Raw genomic sequence first — 21,436 nt, forward strand, 5'->3', positions numbered from 1 at the left:
AAGATATTCCGTACAATGTAATAAAAACGATTAAACAATCATTGATCAAAAACTAAACTACCCAAATTCGTTTGAAAAAAAAATCGATCGAACATTATTCCGAAAACAAAACCAACAGTCGGATCATGATAAATAAAATATTTAGATCAATGAAGTAAAACAAGTAAAATTCGAATTGTTGTTAAAGTACAGTTTAGTTAGAAGGGTGTCATAGATGGCGTCGTTGTTTGTGGTGAGGGTGTGTGTCGGTGTGATAGCGTGACGATGATGGGGGTTGTGGGGGGGTGATAGTGGTGGGCTCATGACTCGTCAGATGCGCCCTCTGATGCGGGGTGGTCATAGGTATTGATTGGTCTTAGCTTGTAGTAGCCGTCGTGCAAAAGGGTGGCGGAATCGGCAGGCGCCATCACGCGGGTCACCGCGACCGTGGCAAAAAGAAAGGGCTGCTCTTTGTCCAGCCAGTGACCGCGATCTCTCGGCGAAAAGATGGTCATGATGGCTGGTATGGACGACCACGAGCGCAAAGTCGTCCTAGAGTTCTGTCATCTGCTCGAAAAAAGTAAGCAACTGTTCAACGGGCTAAGAGATTTGCCACAATACGGGCATAAGCAGTGGCAAGGCTACTTTGGGCGCACCTTCGACATCTACACGAAGCTATGGAAATTCCAGCAACAACACAGGTGAATTAAAAATCATCCTAAAATATTTATTTATCTATTTGTTATCTTATTTGATCGTTTGTTAAATAATAATAATAATAATAATAATAATAACAATAACAACAAAAAATAATGATACCTTTCTGCATTCGATCGATTATATCTCTGCGCCACGAGGTACTCTTTTCTTTTTCCTCTTTTTTTTTCTTCTTTTCTTTTCTTTTCTTCCTCTTTCTTTTTTTATTTGCGCGTGTGTCTCTGTGTGTGTGTGTGTGTCTATTCTTTCTTCTTTCCCTTCATCTTTTTAATCGCTTCTCAACACATCCTACGCAACTTACATCGGTGTGTGAGAGGAGTTGTTTCTTAGAATTGAAACGTGTTGCTTACGTACCTATCAAAGCAAGCTTTCCTTTTCATTAATCAATCCAATAGTGTCTTAAAGTGTATCCTATATTAACTCGTATATAGTTATACTGCCACGTGATCGATCTTTCATCGATACCTTCTTCTTATTCTTCTTTCTTTTAAAATATCATTTTTCATTCGAGAATGAAATAATTATCAAACATACACAATTGTAACGAGTTTTAATGTTCGTTTAAATGAATCATCCAAATTATCAATTCCACAAATTCCAATCAAAAAATGATATTGTGATGCGAGAATGAATGAGAAGAAGAAAAAAATCAAATAAAATCAAATAAAATATATGAAACAATGCCATGTGAATAGTGATACTCGTGGATCAACATTGGCAGCTGTTTTTCCCCCCCTTCCCACTCGCCGAAACATTTCTTCATAATAATTTTTATATTTTATTTTATTTGATATTAATTACTTTGTTCTTTTTTTTTCTTTTTCTGCTTCGCAACGCTCCAACAACAATCCCTTTTCGCAGCTCCGCGTTTTTTTGTTCTTTTTTCTTTTTTTTTTGTCAAAACGTGCTGGTGCATGTATTTTCGCGAATGCACGGTCGATCGGGTACCTTTGATATTTCTAATATTATATTCTGGCAATCGAAAGTACTCGGGAAGATCGTGTCGCGATCGATAAACACAGAAAAAGAGAGAGAGAGAGAGAGAGAGAGATAGAAAGAGAAGAGAGACGCTTGTCTAAAATAAAAATAGTTCTCTTATCATTTACGAAACATTCCGATCTGTGAATAAAAAAAGAAAGAAACAAAGATGAGGATACGCGAGATAAAAGATAGAGTTAGATGGTGGAAATGATTAAAAACCACAAAAAAACTGCTAACCCTCCTAAAACAGGATTCACAAATAACGAAAACCTTTGTACAACACTGAACAACATAATTTTTGTTGAATACATTTCAAAAAATCAGATGGACCTTAAAATAATGACGCAGGGGGGTCTCACACAACAAGTCACTTTCTAGAAACCTACAAACCGTGTTATAGAAAAGGGGGTTACCTGTGTAAAGGAAAAAAAAAACAAAAAAAGGGGTCAGGGGTGTAAGAAAAGTTGAGCGTTAGTTTGATTCGAGATCGATTATTTGTTTCAGGACGATACTGGACACGAAGTACGGACTGAAGAGATGGCAAATCGGGGAGATCGCAAGCAAGATCGGTCAGCTCTATTACCATTATTATTTGCGTACCAGCGAAACGAGTTATTTGCACGAGGCCTATTCGTTTTACGCGGCGATAAGGGGTCGCGCGTATTACAGTCGTGCCGCGAAAGAGGACAGAAGCGATCTGATGGTTAAAAAGCTTAGATATTACGCAAGGTTCATCGTCGTTTGTCTATTGTTAAATCGTATGAAACTGGTACGCGAATTGGTTCAAGAATTGGACGCCCAAATAGCCGATTACACGAGCACCTATGAACCGGACGATCAACTAGAATGGAACCTCGTCCTAGACGAGATAAAAGCATTCGTTAAAGCCGAGTCTGCTGTAGTCCTACACTCGGACTCGGATCCGGTCGTGCTGAGTCATAGGCTTCGGCCACAGACCTCGCCACCTGTCGAACGCTCGCCACCCATGTGCCTATCCTTACAGGAGATCCTCATTGTCGGTAATTGCGCCGACCAGGTGAAGTTCAGTGAATTATCTATGGACATGTTCAGGATGTTGCAGACCCTGGAAAGAGAACCGAGGGACGATCCGAATCATCTTCACGACGCTTCGCCGGCTGGTAGGATGCCTTTCAGACCGGGACCGTATCCCGGCCCGGAAAACGGCGCACCTAGGCGCGACAATCCGCACAAGTACCTGCTTTACAAGCCGACCTATAGCCAGGTACAGGTGTTCCTAGCGAGCGGTTTCAAGGAGTTACCCGCTAACGGAGCTTTATTGCTCTATCTATCGGCCGACGGCTGCTTTTCGACCGTCAAACACCCCGAAGAAAGTGAGTCTTTAATTTTATCATTATCTTTTCACCCTTTACTGTCTTTTTTTCTCTTTTTTTTTCTATCTTCCTCGTATCTTCTCGTTCCTAACCTCACTTTTTTACTACCACGTGTCCGTTTAAAACGCGTCAATCGGATCTTACCCCGTTTTTCTAGTCATCCCAAATAGGGCTTCTTTCCAACGATTAACTTTAGAACGTTGGCGCCATTTGGCTCCAACGCATTTCCCCCATCGACAATGAAAGAATAAGAGAAAGAGAGAGAGAGAGAGAAACAAGAAATGATCAAATCGAGCCAAGTCGTTTTAACTCTATCTAACGTTTTCTCTCTCTAAATGTATGAAACGCACACTTGGAAAAGTAACTTATCGTGTTCTTAATAACCAGCCAATTTTCTAAAGTCCCTGCCAAACACCCACCTCGTACCCTAACCCTTCCTTCTGTTAGTACACGAGGTAACTCATTATACTGTCGTTTCTCGATCCCGCTTCTGATGAGCGGGCTACCACGATAGTACTCTCTGCCTTTTTAATTAGCGTATATTCGTCGCGAAAGTATCATACAGATCGGAAGAAGACATCTCAAGGACTCTGCTGCCTGCTCTTCGAGCGCGCGAGAGAGAGAGAGAGAGAGAGAGATGCATGCATGCTGCACGTGCGACCGTGACCTCTTATCGTGCCGTCTGCTGGATTAACGAAATAACAAATCCAGGTCATTTAGATGGTTTCCTAATAAGAACTGACCTCGTGCATCGAAAAATACACGGTTACGGCTCGTTTTTTTCTTTTTGTAACCATCATTCCAGGTTATTCGAATAAATATTCCCTATTTCTGTCAAATATATTTCTATTTTCTTATCTTTTATTTTTTGTTGTTGTTCTTTTACTCGTATATATCAAATATAAAATGGTCTTAGGAGGTTAGGTGGGGAGGAGAGAGGTTAGGGTTATCTCGCAATACTAAAGGTGTTGACTTTTGCTCGGAAGAAATAGAAAAGAAGAAGCTCACCCCTGGTGAAAAATGAAAAAGAAAACTGTCTTCGAATAAACGTATACTCTTTGATACGAGAGGAAAATACGACTGGGCTTTAGCTCGCAGTGCTTATAGTTGGAACGGGAAAATGGAAAAAAAGAAGAAAAAAAAAATGAAGTTCTCTGAGCGAAAGTAGAATAAGGTATTTGTGTCAGGGTCATACGGTGATGAAGATTTCAACGTATTGATAATAGTGAAATTCGTGGGTTAGGTGCCAATCGATATCGAAGTATTATTCGGGAATCCCCCTTTTTATTGCTATTCCATTTCGGCTTCCTGCTTACTGACAAATTAACATTTTTAATCTTTATTCCGATTCGAAGAAAAGAAACGTATCGAAAGTTAATTTGATTCAATTTTATTCCCCTATATGTTTTTGATGCACCATAATGCACGGTGTCGGACATTTTTAGTCCCATTTTGAAATATTGCAACAACTGCGTGCGCATAGGAACGGTGGGACTTATTTGAATCCTAACCTATATATAAGAACAACAAATTTAATTAAATTATTATTATTTTTTGTATAAATAGATAAAACAGGGAAGAATTGGACAAAGTAAAAAAATCAGAACGTCATGTTTCGATCTTGTTTCGTCCCTTTATTATGGGACGTTTTCAGCAACTATAAAATATATCACAATATAACCTCAAAAATACATAGTTCATCAAAAGACTAAATAAATAGATATTCAAGATTTTATACCTCGATCATCAATGTTCAGAGTCTTCTATGTATTAACGAGACATACATTATTCAGTTTGAATAATAATTTTCTTATGTTTTTACATTATGCGATACCTTTATTAACACTTAACGAACGGGCCACGTAAATGAACGTTTTTGCTTGAATTTTCACGCTTCTTACGCCGCGTTAGTTTTTCATTTTATCTACATTCTATTATTTAATTCTCGACACTATAAGTTATTGTGTTATCTTCCTATTTGATCAGGAAATCAATTATTTCTATTATTTACAATAATATTGATTTATTAAAACCACAACATGCATGTTTATTTAATTCTCCCAAATATGCTCGAAATCTGAGAAGAGACATGGTAGATTACCGTCCCGTTAAATGCTAATAAAAAATATACCAATTTTGTTTGTCATTTAAAAACAAAATGTCATACATATAAAATGTCTATGCAACATAGGGGGGCCTAAATTGTGTTCCGCAAAGAGATATCTACTATTTTAGGATAAAAGGGGGGTAGGGGGGTAAAAAGAAAAGCTGGAAGAGAAAGTTGACGATTTGTTGGAAAAGAAAAATCGAAGTAGGCGCGAAATTGGAATGGCACGATGTTGATCAAAATTACAATCTGTTACAGTGGGGTACGACCTAGGTGGCGTGTCGACGTGCAGCAAGCGGGAAGTCGAACACGGAAAGAGGCCGACGGGTGGTAAAGAGCCGCACTGCCTTTATCCAGGTGACCTCTACCCGTTCACCAGGAAGCCGCTATTCGTCGTAGTAGATTCGGACAACAGCTTTGTGTTCCAACAGATACCACGTTATTTCGGGCAACCTTTGATGGTCCTTATGTCGCCCCAGGACACGCCGTCGACTTTGCGCGACGTACGGCACAGCGGTAGCCTGTTCACCCTCTTTCTTCATGCCCCTCTTGCCGCCTTTTGCCTTATATGCAACGTCGGGAGCCTCGATATGTATCATTGGGAGCGTTGCCAGCGTTACATCGAGCGATTCCTCAACGAGGCCAGCTTGCTCGTAACGAACTCCCGATGTGGTATGGTATTTTCATCTTCGAAAAACTATTCTTCTTCATTCTTCTTTATTCTTATTCTTTTTATTCTATTGTATATGTGTCCTTTGTTTTTCGGTACATTTGTTTTGTCTTGTCTTGTCTTGTCTTGTTTTGTTCGTTTTATTTTTTTTTAATTGCATTTTACGATCGAGATGTATGAGAGGAATCTAGGAAGACTGAACAGGGTGTTGGCTTGGATCCAGTCATACTTATCCAAGTCAAACAATATTTAAACATTATTACTATTTTATTGTCTCATTGTTCTTATTATTATTTTATCATATGAATTTATTTGTAATTTATGTTTAGAAGTAATTTACTTATATCCAAGTGAAATAATACTTATATATCATTGATATTTAATTGTCTCATCAGATATTTTATATTATTATTCTTTTTATTATTATAATATGAAATTATTTTATAATTATGTTTAGAAATATCTGTTTATCCAAGTCAAATAATACTTACACACCATTACTATTTGATTGTCATTAGATATTACTATTAATCTTACATTACTATTTTATATACTTCCATTATATACTCTTATATACTATATACTTATATATAGTATATAAGATATATATTATATATAATAATATTAATTATTAATATATATTTATTTTAATTTAATTATTTAATTAAATTAATTGTTAATATATATTTATTTTAATAATATTAATTACTAATATATAATAATATTATTATGTGGGATGCAAACGCTTCCAAGCCAAAACACTTAAATAGGCATTCGTGAGAAGATTGGACGGTGGACCATGGATAGCTCAATGGTTAAAGAGCAGTCGCCCGGAAAGCGGAAGCCCGGGTTCGAGTCCCGGTCCAGTCAGTTTTTAACGGTCCAATTTTTTCACAAATCCTACATATCTATTATGTTATATATATATTAATTAATATATATATATATTATTTACTTATTATATTATACTTATTATATTACTTATATTTTTATTATTATTATTATTTATATATATATAATATATATATATTATATAATATATAAGACTGTATATACTATTATCTATATACTCTTATATACTATATACTTCTTAAATTACTTTATTATCCTTGTTATTATTATTATTATAATATAAAATAATTGAATAATTATGTTTACATATAGAAACCAGCGTGCTGCAGTTCTTCGGTGACGATTTTCTGCGGTTACTTCTGGTACGTTACGTCTTCTGCGACGTTGTACTTTATCTTCATCGTTCGTTCAGAGGACGCCAACAAAGACCTCGCTGTTATCCGGCATTACCTGACGCCGAAATTCTTGAAAATCGTACTCTACGTCATCTTGTATTCGAGCTGGCCACTTGCCTCGATGCTCGCGAACATTTTCCTGACGGCCACGAACTCGCCTGACCCAGGCATTTTTCTTGCCCGCAGCCGGCCGACGACACCTCGTCGTTCTTACAGTCATCTTACCAATGCGATTACGATTACGATTACGATTACGATTACTGTAATTACAATTACAACAATAAAATCGTTACATTGAGACCTCATTAAACCGCGTCTTGCCAGTAATCGTGTATTACGCATTACGTATTCCACATTACTAAGCCTTCAAAACTAAATTTTTCCTTTTCTATATAATTCAACCGTTCGCTGCACTGATCAATTGACTCCACATTTTGAAATATTCTTCAAATTTAAGTGTAAAACCATACGGTATAATCGTAACTTTTTATATTTATACAAATGTTTCTCAAACATAAAAGGTTAACCACCATTGAACGACAATATTTTTTTTCTTGACCACTTAATAATATAAATTATTTAATTTAATTTAATTATTATTATTATTATTATTATTATTAAAATTTAAAAAAATTTTTCTTTTTATTTTATTATTATTATTTATTATTTTTATTACTTATTATTATTATTATTATTATTATTATTATTATTATTATTATTATTATTATTAATTATTATTATTATTAATTTAATTTAATTTTTCCATTTATATTATATAAAAGAAATTTTTAAAACCATAGAGCACATTATTTCGTCGCATTTACTCACATTTTGTTTCATGGATTTAATCGATTTGTGCAGTGAACGACGACACGGCTCACTATTTATCTATTCCACGACTAAAAAATTGAACTTTTCTTTTTGTCGCTTTTTTTCTTCTTTTTTCTGTATTATTACGTAGACGAATTCAATCGAAAAGTTGCTGTTAGTTTTCGTATTAAAAATAACGAGAGATTATTCTTGAACACTTGAGTCAAATCGTCGGAACTCCGACTAACAACTCTAAGAATACACGAGATATTCCGTATTTTATTATACTGGTGGTACAAACTAACTAGGAAGAAAATAATTCTACGTGAAAAAAAAAAGAAAAAAAAAAGAAACAAAAAAACTGTCGAATACAATTCGTTTCGTATAAAACTTTGTTCGTTGGTGGGGAGGTGGAGGGGAGGGGAGGGAAAGAAAAATAAGTTTGAAAATTTTTGTCGTCTAATTGTACGTCGTGCAACAACTCTCATCTTCGTTCGCAATCCTAGAAACTAAAAAAAAAAAAAAAGAAAAACAAAAATTTGTATTCGATAATTAATTTCATTTGAAATGAATAATATTAAAAAATGTTGAACGTATTTGATTTTACACGATAAAAATATTTAAATTTAAGTGTTCAAATGAAGAATTCAATTCAATGTTGCGTATCGAATATTGAAAACAAAAGCAAACGACACGATGTGAAAATTTTTCTTCCCACGAATTTCACACATTCGTTGGTTACAATATTGAATATTATGATTTTTTTGTTCTCTCTTCGTAAAATGAGAAAAAAAAAAGAAAACGAAAAAGAATAGTTTAGATCTTTACTTAATAGAAAAAAAAATGTGTGTTCTTTCAGGACGCGCGCGCGAACAGCCAAACATCTGCGAGTGCGTATCCAACTGTGGTTATTTATATACAAAAAGTGGAGCACAAGATACGAAGATACTACATTTATTGACTCAAACTAACCGATCTCTTCTCTCGAATACTATTACTCTGTATTCAAATTCGAATATTTATTCGTTAAATCGTAACACGAATCCCATTCGTGTTTTTTTACATTTTGACTGTTGATTAATCGTATAATATTACGTACGTATTAAAAATAATCGTACGTATTAATAATAATAATAAATAATATATATATATATATGAATTAATTTTTTGTCAAGTGTGACAATAAAAATACGAGAGACAACAACAAAGGAATATATAAAAGCAACGACAACGATGCCATTCCTAGATGTTAGCCGTTACTAATGACTATTTTTAGTTTTCCTATATAGAAAGCATTAAGAGCATCTACTCGGTATGACAACTTTGTTTGTTCCAATTAGAATTCCAATCGTTGCAAAAGTCAATGGATTAAATGGATTGACACGATTGAAGAAGGATCGTTTGGATTTCAAAGAATACAAAACAATAACTATACGACAAAGAGATCATCAATCGAAACAAAAATCGATTTATATTTTTCCAATAGTTATGGTTAAATAGAATTGCAACGGTAACCTATAACCGTTCGACATTCAATGTCGCGCTAGAATAAAATATTACTACTTATCGAACGTTTTTTCGAATTTACGCGGGAAAATATGAAATGTCTCGAAATATTACGGTGAATCGAAAGTTCGTTAGTTTATTGTTTTATAAATTGCATAATGGAAATATTTGTACAAATAAAAATTTACTTTGCAATAGAAACTCATAATGGTTCGACATTCAATGTCGCGCTTAAATAAAGTATTACTACTTATCGAACGTATTTTTGAATTTACGCGGGAAAATATGAAATGTCTCGAAATATTACGGTGAATCAAAAGTTCGTTAGTTTATTGTTTTATAAATTGCATAATGGAAATATTTGTACAAATAAAAATTTACTTTGCAATAGAAACTCATAACGGTTCGACATTCAATGTCGCGCTCTAATAAAATCTTACTACTTATTTAACGTTTTTTCGAATTTACGCGGGAAAATACGAAATATCTCGAAATATTACGGTTAATCAAAAGTTCGTCAATTTATTGCGTCATAAACTGCACAATGGAAATATTTTAACAAGTAAAAATTTACTTTGGAAATATTTAATAATTAAAAAACCTTACGAATTTATATATTTGGTTCACCCTAATACATACATACATACATACATACATACATACATACACCATGAAAATTTGTATTGGTTAATAGAAAAAGTAAACGGAGAGAAGGAAAAGAAAAAAGTAGAAATATTTGAGAACGTAGTAGCAGGTATTATATTATCAGGTTGTATGCAAAAATACGAAGACAGGTAAGCGTAGGTTTTCTTATATCTAATGCGTTGACGCGTTATAGAAAATTTCTATAAATAATTCAAATGTCCTCTTTGGTTTCGCGGTTGCGTACGTGTAACGTAGGATACTCGAGAGAGAGAGAGTGCAGAGAAGAAGAGGAGTCATCAAGTTGGCGTTGCAGCAGACTGCTGCTCTTGCACTGGCATTTCTCTTCTCTCTCTCTCTCGCTCAATCTTTCTCTCTTTTCTCCTCTCTTCCAGAGCAAGCAGAGGGTGAAGCAGATCGTAGTAGTAGTGGTGGTGGTGGTGGATGTCGGTGGGTGGTGGGTGATGGTGATGATTGCAAAGGTGATATGGCGTTGATGTCGTGAACGTTAGCCCTCGAAACAGCGACCTCGACATTTCTTCAGGAGTTTTGCAGGAGAGGAGGAAAAAAGAGAGGAAAAGCTATTAGGATTCACGACTAACGAAATAACACGAATCTCTGGGGTTGTTGCATCCCAGAGAAGTCGAGGAAGGTGAAACGAGAGGAGAAGGAGGAAGAGAGAGAGAGAGAGAGAGAAGAAAAATACTGGAGTAGGTTCATTGGTTTTTCGGCGTCGGCGTTAGCGACGTCGACGCCTCTCGCGAGGGGTGAGGTGGGGTTGGGGTGGGAGGGGGTAAGAGGAGGAGGAGGAGGAGGAGGATGCAGGGAGAGCAACTTAAAGGACGCACCTCGCGAGCGTCATCGACGTCCAGCCTCGGACGCGAGGTTCGTTGCGGTTGTCAATATTATCAAAGTGATTCCCTATTACCGGAACGTCAAGCTCGAATTGGGAGACCATCTTCCAGGACAGGAGGAATGCAAGAGTTACCAACTTCCAGGCTCCCATGCAGGTTAGTTCATTTTTTCCTATATAATTTCCCCCTTTCCCCGTTCCCTGTATCCAGAATCCACCAGCATCATCATCATCATCATCATCATCATCATCATTATAATGGCTACTTCTGCCCACCACCACTGCTACCCACCACCACCACCACCACTACCACTACCAGCAACAGCAGCAGCACAACCGAGGAGGAATTAAATCAACTCTCGTGAGATTCCTCCCAAGCCACCGTGTGTGCGGTGGCTGGGCTGGTTACAGCATTCGAGAGCCATTGCAAATTCCCGCGGCTATTTAAGGTTCGGCCAGCTGGCTATAGTTAGAATCCACGGATCAGCTCCCGGGTTTTGTTTCCGCTACGGGTGTCTGTCCGGTCCCGTCCGGTCCGGTCCGGTCCGGTCCGGTCCGAGTCCAGTCATCCGTCTGACGCGCGCGTTAGGACTCGTAACGCGTACACAACTAGATCGCGCCTAAATCGCGCGGATTTGTTTTACCGGTTTGCGGTACGACGTACGTACGTGTGTGTGTGTGGGTGCCCTTCTTTTTTACGAGACGCGTGCGCGCGCGCGCGCGTACCCACGAGGGGATTCACCGCCACTCGTCGTTAATCGAACGAACGAATGAGATCGAACGAGATCGAGATATATTTTTTATAAATGTTGGGTATATTAATGTATATAAATGTTGCCCAATAAAACTAAGGGAATTAGATTTTTCGGCGATCTGCGGAAAAATGTGCAACCCGATCGGTAAGATTTCATTCCGATGATTGTTATTCGGGGTGAATCGAAAGTTCGTGAGTTTGTTCTCTGTTGAAGTTTTACCTTTTTTTTTTTAAACTGCGTAATGGAATTGGTTTTTCATTTTTTTTTTGTCATTTTTGATGTAATCTAATATTTCAATCTAACGGATCAATATTAACGATTAACAATATAATATAATGATAATAAAAATATAATTAATAATATATATATATATTGATAATATTGATTAATATTAATATTTATTTATTATTAATTTTTTTATATTGATATTTTAAATTATTATTAATATTAATCAATATTATATTATTAATTTCAATGAATAATATAATTTAAAAAAAATCGATTTTAATTGTGTGAACTCTTAATTAATATATATATATATATCTAATGAAATATATTATGTTATCACAAACAGCGAGCATGAATATGAACCAATCGCAGCACCATTGGGACATCATCCGTTGACGACGGCACCAGTCGTACAGATCATCGACACGGACGTGGTGCCCGTCGCGGACAGCGACGACAGCATCGACGAAAGAGGCCTCTTGCCATCCAGATTGATCCTAGGCGGAGATGTCATTCTACCCTTGGACGGTAGAATCGAAGATGTCGCCATGGAAGGACAGGAACTTGGTGAAACTGTCGGTGATACGTCCGAGGAACAAGACAGTCCGCAACAAATTCAAGAAAGATTGGATGAACGATACTTGAGCAGCCCTAGCAGTCCTGTTGCTGTTGCCCTGACCCCCCCTGCCCCGACCACTGCCACCACAACTCCTGGCGCCGAGTCTAGGACCGATGGCGAAGTCAACACCAGTCAGGTGGTCATCTTCATATTTCATTTCATTTTATTTCATTTTATTTGATTTTTCTGTGTGTGTGTGTGTGTGTCTTCTCTTTCCACATCGTGTTCCACCATCTTGTTAAAGATTATATTTAGACGAACAATAGTATAATGGGTCGATATATTATGCAACATAGTTTCCAACTGACTCCCCCGTTCTATTAAACGAATCTTTTGGCTTATTGGTTGAAATAAATCGTTTGAAAATATATCGATGATATTATATATCAGAGGAATATGCCAAATCAATTCATTTATCTCACATGTGTCTGTGTGTCATTTATTTTATATATTTATATATTTAGATGACGAGATTATATTAAGACATTTCTAAACAGAAGTATGATTTTCGTCGATCTCATACAAATATAACACCGAATGAAAGATGATTTATTTCGTAACTGTTCCAAATGTCAAACCCACGACTGCTTGACGTTCACGTAGGATCTAACAAGTGAGCCAACCATATGTTAAACGATATCAAATAACACGTTCGATATATTTTCGAAGATTTGGCAGATCCCTCTTGTTAAAACTCAATCTACGTGTGTGTATGTGCGTGTGTGCGTGCGTGAGTGTCCACGTTTAAAGAAACCTTTTAACTTTTTTTCAGATGGACTCACCGGCGTTGGACGAGTTACCCCTACGCCGTGATTCACGAACTATACCTCAACGTTTGAAGAGTCAGGCGGGTAAATTGAGCTCACGGTTGCGGGGTATACAACGACCAAAATTTTCTTTTACAAAACGACCAAAATCTGAGAAGACGAGATCGATTACTACGACGACGAGTAGCGGGAAGTCGGACAAATCTAGAACGGATAAAAAAGTCCCTAGCAGGATGGACAGGATAAGATCATCGTTCTCGGAACGGCCACGTTTCAGTTTACCGGAACGACCGAAGTTTCATTTTCCCGATAGTTCGAAATTTCGTCTACCTGAGAAAGCTAAATTCAGTATGAAACGTCCCAACATAAGTTTGCCTAAAGCACTGAAACGTAAAACCAGAAAATCGTCGTTAAAGGAACAACAGCAACAACAACGTTCGACGGATTCAACGATCGGTGGCTCGCGTCGAAACATTTTCGATTTTTCAACGTATCCGCGTATATTCGAGAAAAAATCTAAAACACGCAGGGACAGGGAGGGGGACGGGGACGAGGAGGATTACGCGGCAACTTCGTCGCCGAAAAATTCCCGTGGACAATCGCAGGAGAGTGCGACGTTTCCACGAGTTAGAAAATCTTATCCGTCGACCACGGCAAGTTGGGCATTGAGATTCGGCGAGCCAACTTTTGACGAGCTGGACCAAAACGAAAATGTGAGTGCCATCGAAAGGATGCGTCCGTGGCGTCATCCTTCGTTGGAAGAACCCAGAAGATCGTTGATGTTGGTAGAGAAAGACACGTTGGCGGCTCGTATCTCGTGGGAAAAATCTCAGAAAAAGGATAAACCTCGAAAGTCTGGTAGAAATATGGAGGAGGAGGTTGAGGAGGAAGAAGAAGAAGGGGTAGAAGGGGAAGAAGAGATACAATATATGGATTACGATCCTGACTCGGTTGAGATCTCGGAAGGTAGAGAAGAGATCAATGGGAAAGAAAAAAGGAGAGAAGATGTTGAACAACAACCCAGGGAGTCTGATTGGAGACAATCCGATGAAGAGGCAGCAGTAATCGGGGATGAGATGTTTAAGCCGGTGCGACGTACGAGATCGTTGGCTGACCCGACAGCACCATTTGAAGTTGGTACCTCATTCGCTGCCGTGGATCCAAGACAATTTGAACAAATTCAACTAGCCTCGAAAAAAGAAGACAAAAAGAAACAAAAAGAAGAAGAAGTTGAAGTTGAAGAAGAAGTTGAAGAAGAAATAGAAATAGAGGAGGAAGAGGGTTACGATGAGGAAGAATTGGAAGAGGAATTGGAGGAATTGGAAGATCGAGATCTTTCCTCGGCTCATTCGGATAGGGAACAGCAACAATCCAGCGGTAGCTCGTGCGATCGTCGTAGACGTGGCATAGTCGAGGACACCGGTTCCGAGGAATATTATCCCCGCGACAACGTCCCCGAATTCGATAAATATTTTCAACCTGTGAACGCGTTGGCCGATGACGTAATAATGCCAAGTATACCTCCGAAAAGACCAGCCAGGAGATCGTTACGCAAAAAAAGAAAAGAAGACTCGGTTGAGTCTTACGACGTTGTTGTACCACCAGTTAGAGCAAAAAGGGAACAACGCATGGTTCAACGAGCTAGCGAGGATATTTCCGACGATTTATATTACGAGGAACGTTCCGACAGTAGCTCGAGACATCGCGTCGTTTATCAAACCGAATTTGATCCTAACGAATTGACCAAACCAACTAACGAACCATTGGACGATATAGTTGTAGTTAAACCGGCGAGAAGGAAATCTAGATCGTCGCTTCGCAGTCAATCCCAAGTACCGATCGAATCCGACATCGTGTCGAGAAATATCGTGCAAAACGGTGACGTGCCCCGTCAACCCCCTGTCGTACCTATTAGACGAAAACGTGCTCGCGGATCGAAGATTCCAAATGGTAGGAACGAACAACTGTTTCCTACGACTATGTGCAATGGTCGTAGCGACAAATGGGAGGAGAATTTATTGTCATCGTCTAGAATGGGAATCGAACCAATACGATCATCTCAAGAGATTCACGATATAATCCTTAACGCGCAAGATGATAAAGTAGTATTAGGAAAAAGTCATCAACACGCCGACACACCGATTCCCGTTCCACCAAAGAGACGTTCCAGATCGAGAACTATCTCCTTGGCTCAGGACGACGATCGTACGTCCCACGGGGCCGAATCTTTGCCAGAAGTTGACTACGTTCAAGAAGATATACCGCCGGACGAGACGACAACTCACGATTCCATGAGAGATTTGTCGGGATACGCGTTAGTCGACAAACGGGACAAACCACCTAGGCCCCCGCCACCTCGTAGACGAAAGATTCGTGAAAAATTTGCCACTACGCCAAGACCTAATCCTCCGAAAAGACCACAGCGTACTTATAGTACGCTTACTTCGTCGACCAAATTAAGAGACGATTTATCGATGGAGGAAAGAATCCTCGAACAACAACAACAACAATCAGAATCTATGCCATACATCGAGATAGATTTGGAGGATCGCAAAGAATTACGCGACGATCGAGTTTTGAGCAAAATCCAAGGAAGACCATTACCGGCACCCCCGAGACCACCAAGAGCTAGAAAAGAACACAGTCAAGATCACTACGACGAATCTTTATCGGAGATTATAAACGAAGCAACGACTGCTACTCAAACCGATCCCCTTCCCGATGACATGATCATAGAAGAAGAAATAACCCAAGCTAAATTGATAGTAACCCCATCGTTATCGGGTTCACAAGTAATGGTATCTACCGAACGAATACCTAGTCCTAGTCATTTTCAAATGTTACCAAGTTCCGAATTTTCCCCTAACGACGACGACGACGACAAATATCGGCACGTTGATTCGCCGAGATCATCGAGAGAACCTTCCCCATTCGTTGATTATCGTCAAGAAAGATTTCAGGAAAGGCGTACGCCATTTTCCGGGGAACCACCACCACCACCAGCACCATCTACAATTCCCGATACAATTGCAATCGATCGATCTGATTTGCAATCACATTTACAATCAATCATACGATCCGCATTGATGACTGATGAAACTCTCAGAATAGGCAGTTTGGAAGTCAGCGATCTGAAAGTTGATCGACTTAGCGTGGCCCAATTAGAAACGAGTAAATTACTCGCTTCCGAAATTGACGCAATAGTGATATCAGCGAGCGAATTGAAAAATTTACAAGAACCCAAAGAGGACTCTTTCTCTCCTGCGATTATCAAAGAATTGATAGCTATCAGAAGTCACTTGGAAAGTGTGGCTAGCTCGCAAGCAAGGGAAGAAAGACGTTTGCGCGATCGAGAAAGTGACACGGAGTCTACTTTCAAGGACACAACTAAAAAAGATGTGATTCAGGATCAAGAAGAAATGAAAAGCTACGACGGTAAGGTTTCAACTACTGATCGATCAATTAAATCTAATTTGGATGATGAGAAAAGTATTAAAGATGCTAAAAAGAAAATAAAAATCGAAAGTACGGAAACGGAATCCGCGTTAAATACGTTATCATTGATCGAAAGTATGCCTGAGGATCATGAAACTGTTGATTCGATGTCGATGAAACGTTTAGAAATGTTCGAAGGTAAGCAATTATCGACGCAGATTCGTCATTCCGATTCAAAGTCGAGTTTAACGGCTGAGTTTGATTTAATGTCAGAACGTAGGCCGGAAATAGACGTGGTCGATTTCCAAGATAAACAAGTTCAAAGTAAAGAAGAAGATATAACCGGGATTAGTCGAAGAAAATCTAGATCACGTTCGTCCTCGCCAACTACAACAACAACGGAACGAACTAGGCCAGTACGTCAAACGGCTTCGCCAATTCGATCATTGCCACCTGTTATTTCGGTAACCCCAGATACACCTGACACCACCAGTTCACCTTATAACGTTTCTAACCTAACTCAAGCACAACATGCTGTTATTTCTTATTCCGAGGATGCAGAAAGATCTTCTGACAATCAGGAAGCCCCGCGAGAATGTTCGCAATCACCGATCACGTCCAATTTATCGACCGGTGTTACGCACTTCATCGCTTTTCCAACTTCACAAATTCCAGAGGAATTTTTGTCCTTGGTCAGATCCCCGTCCAGCAGCAGGGTGGTTCAACCCGAATTAACCATTCGCGAATCCTCCCGACAACTTCTCAGAGCTATACGCATTGTTGGAGCCAAACTTATTCGAGATTTCGCGTCACATTTGGTCTCCAGGGTTGGTGCCGAAGACGCGGCCGGGAAAATTCGAGAACTTGAATTGGCATTGTGTGCCTTATTACTTGTGATCGCGATCTTATTGATAGTATATTTCAGTAATTCTCGAACAATAATGCATTACCATCATTGGGATTATTTCAATCCTCCGCAATAATGTGAATATGACTTTATGATAACTATCATGATGGTGGTATGATGATCTTTTTCATAATTCGTCATTTCTTGACAAGCTAATAAGCGTTTGCAATTTTACGTACAATTGCGCACAACAACAACAACAACAACAACAATCTGATTCGATCTAATCTATCACTTTGTACAATTAAGTTTATTTTATATATATTAATAATAATAATATTGTGTTATATTTTATTACTATGAGGAAAAAAACAACGATGACGAAGTTCTACGACGATTATCATAGTGATTAAATAATAACTTTATACGATTACGAAGAAAAGTTTTACAATAATGCAAAACATCAATTATATTATTGGATTTATATTAAATATATGACTTTATTTATTCAAATTTACCCGCAATGTTAAAAAGAGATCTATTGAAACCCTCTTCGATATTTGTAGTGTTATCCTTAGAAATATACAAAATATTAAAAATAATTGTGCAACACATAAGAGTTTCAGAGTTCTTTTTCTTCACTCTCTTTCTCTTGGATACACATTACATATATATATAAATATAATACGTTTAGATTTATCACATTTTTAAAGTTTCTATAAAATAGATATCTAAGCTTCTATAAATTATTAGAACGAGAATAATTTTTATTTGCTTACTCATTATAGTCTTATACTATATTGTACAGGTGCTAATTTAGATATAATCTTTATAAGCTGCAACCCAGAGTCAGAGGTTCTCATTTGACGTTAAAAAACATAAAAAAAACTTTAAATTAAAAATAAAAGAAAGAAAAAAACATTTTCAACAAAATGGCGATCATGTTATAACAGAAAAACTCAAACTTTGGTTTGCGTAGGCTCCTAAACTTAACAGTCCATTTTTCATTTCGTAAAATTAAAAATATATAATTAAATATAATAACTAAAATATCAATTTTACCCTATATTAAGTGAGATATAACAAAAATGTTAGACATTGCACGTAGTCGGTCATCGGTAACCAGATTTATGATTTACTGTAACCAAAGTTGATTTCATGTTGTTTTTTAACAAATTAAAATAAAAGAACGAATTAACTTTTGTGATCATGAGTTGTGATCATTTAAAAAACATAAATACGCACATATAGGCCAATATCGCAAATATACGTGGACTCTCATATAGAACGACTATAAAAATGAAAAGTTTACCCTTCTCCAAAAATGAAATCATCGTATTTCGTATTATTGAAAAAGATCTTCCTCGTATACTTTTAAGTCACGCCTATCTTTATGTACGCTCTTCAAGGAATAATTAGCTGCTATCGAGGTCCACATTGAACTAGAAGAAGCATCGTTCATCGGTTCTATTATTGGTTGTCTTCTTGCTAAGGAAACCTTTAACTGAATGGAAGAAACCATGCTTCCATCCATCTCGCTGATCGCTCTCTCAGCTGCCTCGGGTTTGTCAAAGGTCACAAATCCTCTACTATAATAGTATGAAAAAGAAAATATATTAATTTTCTAACGCATAAAATATGTTAAAAATCATATATAAGAATAATTCATTATTATAATCATAATATTTACTTTTTCTCAGCCTCCATCGATATGTTAATAACGTTGCCAAATGTTTGGAAATGTTTTTTCAAAAAATCTTCAGATATTTTATAACCGCAAACAAATATCGTATTGCCAGCTCTGGGTTTCATTTCTTGTTTTACTTGTGCTTGCTTATCGACCGTACTTCTATCTTCTTTGTCTTGAGCACTGACAAAACAATCATATAAATCCTTAACTCTAGGTCTTACAGTTTCGCTTTCTTCTTCTTCCATTTGAGCTGCTGAAAATGGTTGATACGAACTAACTGTCTTTTCTGTACTATTTAATTTTCTTTCTAGTCCACGTGGTCTTTTAAATGATTGTTCCGGTCTCTTAGGTGTTTTCGGTGCTGTAATGACGCCAGACTTAATAAGCTTTTTCGCAACTTCTCTAGCATCTCTTGCTTCTGTCGGACGTTTAGGTGCTTGCGGCACGCGTTCTGTTTCTTGTTTAGGAGCTTTTAAATCTTGCAATGCTTTTTTCTAGGAAAACAATGAACTTTATATTAATGATCAAATAAATGACTTTTATACAAATTATCTCAAAATATGCAATCATTTTATATATAAGAAAAAATCATGATGGTTATTATATATTTTCGTATTAATTATAACATTATTTTTATCAAATAATTAATTGACTGGATGAGGATAATACATTATTAATATAACATTGTTAAATAAAATGATATTACATATTGAAATGTACATATTTGAAAATGGTCAGAGTGTACAATCATTAGTCAAATATAAACCTAACCTCAACTTTTAAGAAATTGTTAAATGAATTTTTAAATACACCTTTCTCTTCAATTTGCCGTATTTCATCTGCAACATCGACTCCTCCTCGGTTAAATTAGACGTAAAATGTAAGTAAACCATATTTTGCATGTAATATTACTTATAACAACAGTCAGAATAATAATTGTAATAAAACACCGTTGTACCAAACGAACAGTAGATTAAATTTGTAACAAGTGCTACCAACCGTCGAGCGTTTAAAATATCGAACCCCTACCTTTGTCCTTTGAAAAAACAATTATAATTTATTCACAAATAAAGTGAATAATTAATTATACACGTTACTCATAGAAAGATTCATGCATTCAAATAATTTATATCAATATTTTCTTTTTTACCAATATACAATGATACTTTATGATTATAAAAAATGTTAACCATCGATTGTATCGTACGCTTAATACTTTCCAAATTTTCTAATGTTTTTTCTTTTATAAATATATACATATATGTAGGGTTCGAGAAAAAATTGGGCCGTTGGACTGACTGGACCGGGATTCGAACCCGGGATTTCCGCTTTCCGGGCGCCTGCTCTTTAACCATTGAGCTATCCAGGGTCCACCGTCCAATCTCCTCACGAATGCCTATTTAAGTTTGGCTTGGAAGTGCTCGCATCCCACATATATATATTACGTACATTCTGAACATCTATACAAATATTTGCTATCTAATATTAATAATAATAATTGATTTTAATGTAATATAAAAATTAACATGCAATAAAGATATGTTTCTTGTAAAACACGTTGTATTCATTTGAAAACAAAGTTATGACGTATTTCTTTTTCCATATAGAGAATTACTTTATAAAATGTATATAATTTGTTATTTTTATATCTACACATATATACCTATGTATATATATATATTTAGATACACAAGGAACAAATTTATTTGTTTGTATATTTAATAAAACAATAACAATGATTAATGATGTCAAACACAGCAAGACAAAAAATAAGAAAAACATCACACTATATAATGATTGATCAAATTTCATACAGTTATCTGTTTTTGAACCGAATAGTCTATTCCACTTTCACATATCATTTCATTTGTTCATAATTAAAAATATCATTTGGTTCACATAATTGTCAGATATATTACACAAGGCATAATATTGTTCGATCATCGCTAATTGGAAAGTTCAGGTGTCAACCTGTATACACATATTTTACTAAACGAGATATATTTCATAATCTTCAAATTCAATTTTATTCTCAAAAGGGATAAAAATATTATTTTTGTTGTTTGTTATTTAACTCTCTCACACACATACACGTGTTGTACCACCACCACATGTACAACATTTATGTGTAATGTGCGTGCACACTTTCTTGTATTTTTTATGATTCTTTTTGTCTATGTCATTAAGAATAATGTATTGTAATGAAGATATTATTGTATTGAATATTTTTA

At 36.7% G+C, this 21,436-nt stretch overlaps 3 protein-coding genes across 5 annotated transcripts; 2 read left to right on the forward strand and 1 right to left on the reverse strand.

Moving 5' to 3' along the window:
* Nucleotides 1-334: 334 nt before the first annotated feature.
* On the forward strand, nucleotides 335-7,358 carry LOC122518073 (protein SCAI). Of its 2 annotated transcripts, none has more exons than XM_043636755.1 (4): nucleotides 335-680; nucleotides 2,182-3,029; nucleotides 5,398-5,808; nucleotides 6,971-7,358. In XM_043636755.1, exons 1-4 carry the CDS (start codon nucleotides 487-489, stop codon nucleotides 7,213-7,215), a joined length of 1,698 nt encoding a protein of 565 aa, XP_043492690.1. In that variant the 5' UTR covers nucleotides 335-486; the 3' UTR covers nucleotides 7,216-7,358. The 2 variants fall into 2 exon arrangements, with proteins under 2 accessions (XP_043492690.1, XP_043492689.1); XM_043636754.1 differs by having other exon boundaries at nucleotides 337-680; nucleotides 5,395-5,808.
* Nucleotides 7,359-10,801: 3,443 nt separating this feature from the next.
* LOC122518221 (trichohyalin) lies at nucleotides 10,802-18,129 on the forward strand. Of its 2 annotated transcripts, none has more exons than XM_043637004.1 (3): nucleotides 10,802-11,021; nucleotides 12,194-12,602; nucleotides 13,239-18,129. In XM_043637004.1, the coding sequence occupies exons 1-3, from the start codon at nucleotides 10,831-10,833 to the stop codon at nucleotides 17,649-17,651; spliced, it is 5,013 nt and encodes a 1,670-aa protein (XP_043492939.1). In that variant the 5' UTR covers nucleotides 10,802-10,830; the 3' UTR covers nucleotides 17,652-18,129. The 2 variants fall into 2 exon arrangements, with proteins under 2 accessions (XP_043492939.1, XP_043492940.1); XM_043637005.1 differs by lacking the exon at nucleotides 10,802-11,021 and adding an exon at nucleotides 11,183-11,763.
* Nucleotides 18,130-18,261: 132 nt separating this feature from the next.
* LOC122518222 (negative elongation factor E) lies at nucleotides 18,262-20,486 on the reverse strand. Its single transcript, XM_043637006.1, has 3 exons — nucleotides 20,018-20,486; nucleotides 19,206-19,699; nucleotides 18,262-19,104 (listed from the first exon to the last, which is right to left on the reverse strand). Exons 1-3 carry the CDS (start codon nucleotides 20,105-20,107, stop codon nucleotides 18,861-18,863), a joined length of 828 nt encoding a protein of 275 aa, XP_043492941.1. The 5' UTR covers nucleotides 20,108-20,486; the 3' UTR covers nucleotides 18,262-18,860.
* Between the last annotated feature and the right edge of the window lie 950 nt (nucleotides 20,487-21,436).

Source organism: Polistes fuscatus, unplaced genomic scaffold (genome assembly GCF_010416935.1).
Source record: "Polistes fuscatus isolate 324 unplaced genomic scaffold, CU_Pfus_HIC Scaffold23, whole genome shotgun sequence".
NCBI classification, from domain to species: Eukaryota; Metazoa; Arthropoda; class Insecta; order Hymenoptera; family Vespidae; genus Polistes; species Polistes fuscatus.